Source organism: Entamoeba invadens (genome assembly GCF_000330505.1).
Source record: "Entamoeba invadens IP1 unplaced genomic scaffold scaff_1105074725959, whole genome shotgun sequence".
Lineage (NCBI taxonomy): Eukaryota > Evosea > Mastigamoebida > Endamoebidae > Entamoeba > Entamoeba invadens.
This window is the reverse complement of record NW_004440417.1, coordinates 23,814-26,532: the sequence shown is the minus strand read 5'-3', so window position 1 is coordinate 26,532 and position 2,719 is coordinate 23,814. Positions and strand designations below refer to the sequence as shown.

The 2,719-nt window shown below is 39.1% G+C and overlaps 1 protein-coding gene across 1 annotated transcript; it reads right to left on the bottom strand.

The window, feature by feature from the left end:
- Positions 1 to 2: 2 nt before the first annotated feature.
- On the bottom strand, positions 3 to 2,717 carry EIN_503510 (P-glycoprotein; the record flags this gene model as incomplete). Its single annotated transcript, XM_004256998.1, has 3 exons — positions 3 to 5; positions 58 to 1,667; positions 1,832 to 2,717. Coding segments are annotated over 3 exons (2,499 nt in total), but the record flags the coding sequence as incomplete, so codon positions are not given.
- Between the last annotated feature and the right edge of the window lie 2 nt (positions 2,718 to 2,719).

Genomic DNA, 2,719 nt, shown 5'->3' with positions numbered 1-2,719 from the left:
CGTTTCTCGAGTTAATTGTCCATTTAAAAATAGGAAAACGGCTATCAGTGGAAAAACTGCTATTACACACAACGCCAATTTCCAATCAAAATAAAGAGCTATGCCAAGCCCAAAACATACCGTCGCAAATATCTCTAATAAATCACCAACTCGTTCCGCACTTATCCCACCTAATGATGTCGGATCAGATGATAATCGTGTGGTCACAGCTCCTACCATATTCTCTTTTCTATCAAACCATCCGATGTTCTGTCGTAAAATACTCCGATAAAACCGCTTGCGAAGACGACTTATCATCTTCTCACCAGCAGCCATAAAGAGCCCAACATAAAAGAAGAACGAAATCATCGTCGTCACCCCAATTAATAAGATCAAAAGACAGTTTTTCAAGATCCCCGAAGATTGCGAGTTGGTCAAATCGGTGCCAACTTCTAGTCGCATTAATATCAATAACATATCGACAAATTTTAAGGAATAAAAAGGAAAGGCTGCACCAGCACCTATGGCACCTATTAAGCCTAAGATACTTAAAATATACTCATGGCGATAATTGTTCAGAATAACACGGAATAAAACAAAGCGATTGGTAGTCTTTAGACGCTTCTTTTCTTCTTGATATTCTCGAGATATCGATTGAACTAATAAAGCTTCACTCTCGTCATTCCGCTCATTATTCATCTTCTCAATCTCGGCATTCTCATCTTGTTTGATCTTTTTTAAATCATTCTCAACAGTCTCTTGATCCGTCTCATCTTCCATCGACTGCCGCTTCACTAAATTATAATAACTCCCTTTCTTACTCATTAATTCCTCATGTGTCCCACTCTCGATAATTTCGCCTTGATGAAAGACACAAATTTTATCTGCGTTTCTTACAGTAGACAATCGATGAGCTACAACAAGAGTAGTTCTTCCCTTTGCAGCTTCTTCTAAAGCACTTTGAACGATCTTTTCTGATTGTGTGTCCAATGCACTAGTTGCCTCATCTAATAATAAGATCTTTGGATTTCTAATTAAAGCGCGCGCAATAGCAATTCGCTGCTTTTGGCCGCCACTTAATTGAGCGCCACGTTCACCAACTAAAGTGTCATATCCTTCTACTAATTTGATGATAAAGTCGTGGGCATTCGCCATCTTGGCACATCGAATGACATCATCATCAGTCGGAGTCTCGCCCTCCTTTGCTCCTAATAAAATGTTCTCTTTAATGCTACAAGAAAATAAGACCGGCTCTTGCCCGACTAAGCCAATCTGATTGCGAAGCCATTTGATGTTCAATGTAGTGATGAGACGACCATCTATTTTAAGATATCCACCAGTTAAGTCATACATACGCTGAATGAGCTGAATGGTTGTACTTTTCCCACACCCAGAAGCTCCTACTAAAGCTATTGTCTCACCTTTTCGAATTGTTAAATCAAGACCATGTAACACTACTTTCGCTAATCGGGTGGGGTAACTAAATTGAACATCTTCAAATTCAATGTTCCCTTCACACGTCGGAGGAACCTCTCCAAATGTCGACTTAATATCTATATTCGGAATTCGATCTATCGTTTCATAAATTCGAAATGCACTTGCTTTGGCAGTGGCTAAGATATTCATTGGAGTGGAGACTTGACTGAGTGATTGAGTCGCAAGTAACACTGACATAAAAACGACCATGACTATATATCAGTATTTTCGGAATGTTACAATTGATGATACAAAATAAATGTTACAGTTAATAATACAAAATTCAATAATTTCAAATTGTGACACTGTCATAAAGTATTGAATTGTTACTACATTAATATATCAGAGAATGTGCTTATATAGAAAATGAACAAACCAGTCCCAGCTGTACTGTTACTACTCCCACCTTTACCTCTTAAGACAAGATTACCATACCAAGTACCTAGTGCATTTGATGCCATTATACAAAACATCATACACCCGAGTCCTGTTCCAATCCCAATGCTTTTCTTGACTTTGTAACTCTCGTGGATCTCAATTTTCTCATTATATTCCTTACAGAAAAACTCCTCTTTACCAAGTGCTTGGACTGTTCTCATGTTTCCGATTGTTTCCTCAGCAATAGCTCCCGCCTCTCCGAACGGTTGAATACTTTTCTTAGTAAATATCCCAGCGGACATTCCAAGTCCCATCATTGACATCATAGTGAACGGTGACATACACAAGATGACTAATGTCAAATCCCAACATAAAGCAAAGCCCATAGCATATCCCGTTATAAACGCTGCAATTGTTTGGAAGATCACCCCGAACTTTGAACTCATGCCATCCTCGATTTGTTGGACGTCCGAGGAGATCCGAGCAGTTAACTCTCCGGCCTCATGGAAGTCATACCACTCCATGTCTTGTCTTAAAAGTGCCTTAAAATAGAGCGTTCGTATCTTTATGCCCTGTCTCTGACTTAACACAAAGAAACAAAAAGTCTGCAAAAACCCCGCAACCATATTACCTATCGAGAAGTATACCATTTTCAACACTAAGTCATTCGCAGTTGAACTGATTGTGTCTAACATCTTCTGATTCATCTCTACAGATACTATATTGGGGAGTGTCGATGACCCACTCTGCACAAAATTATCAACCATTTTGCCTGTTAAAAGCATTAAAAGGGGATTTAAGACACCAACAGCTAATGACCCCAAAATCCCTGTAAAAAGAAGTAAAAGGTCAGAGACACTGGCATACCGAAATAACTCACGGATCG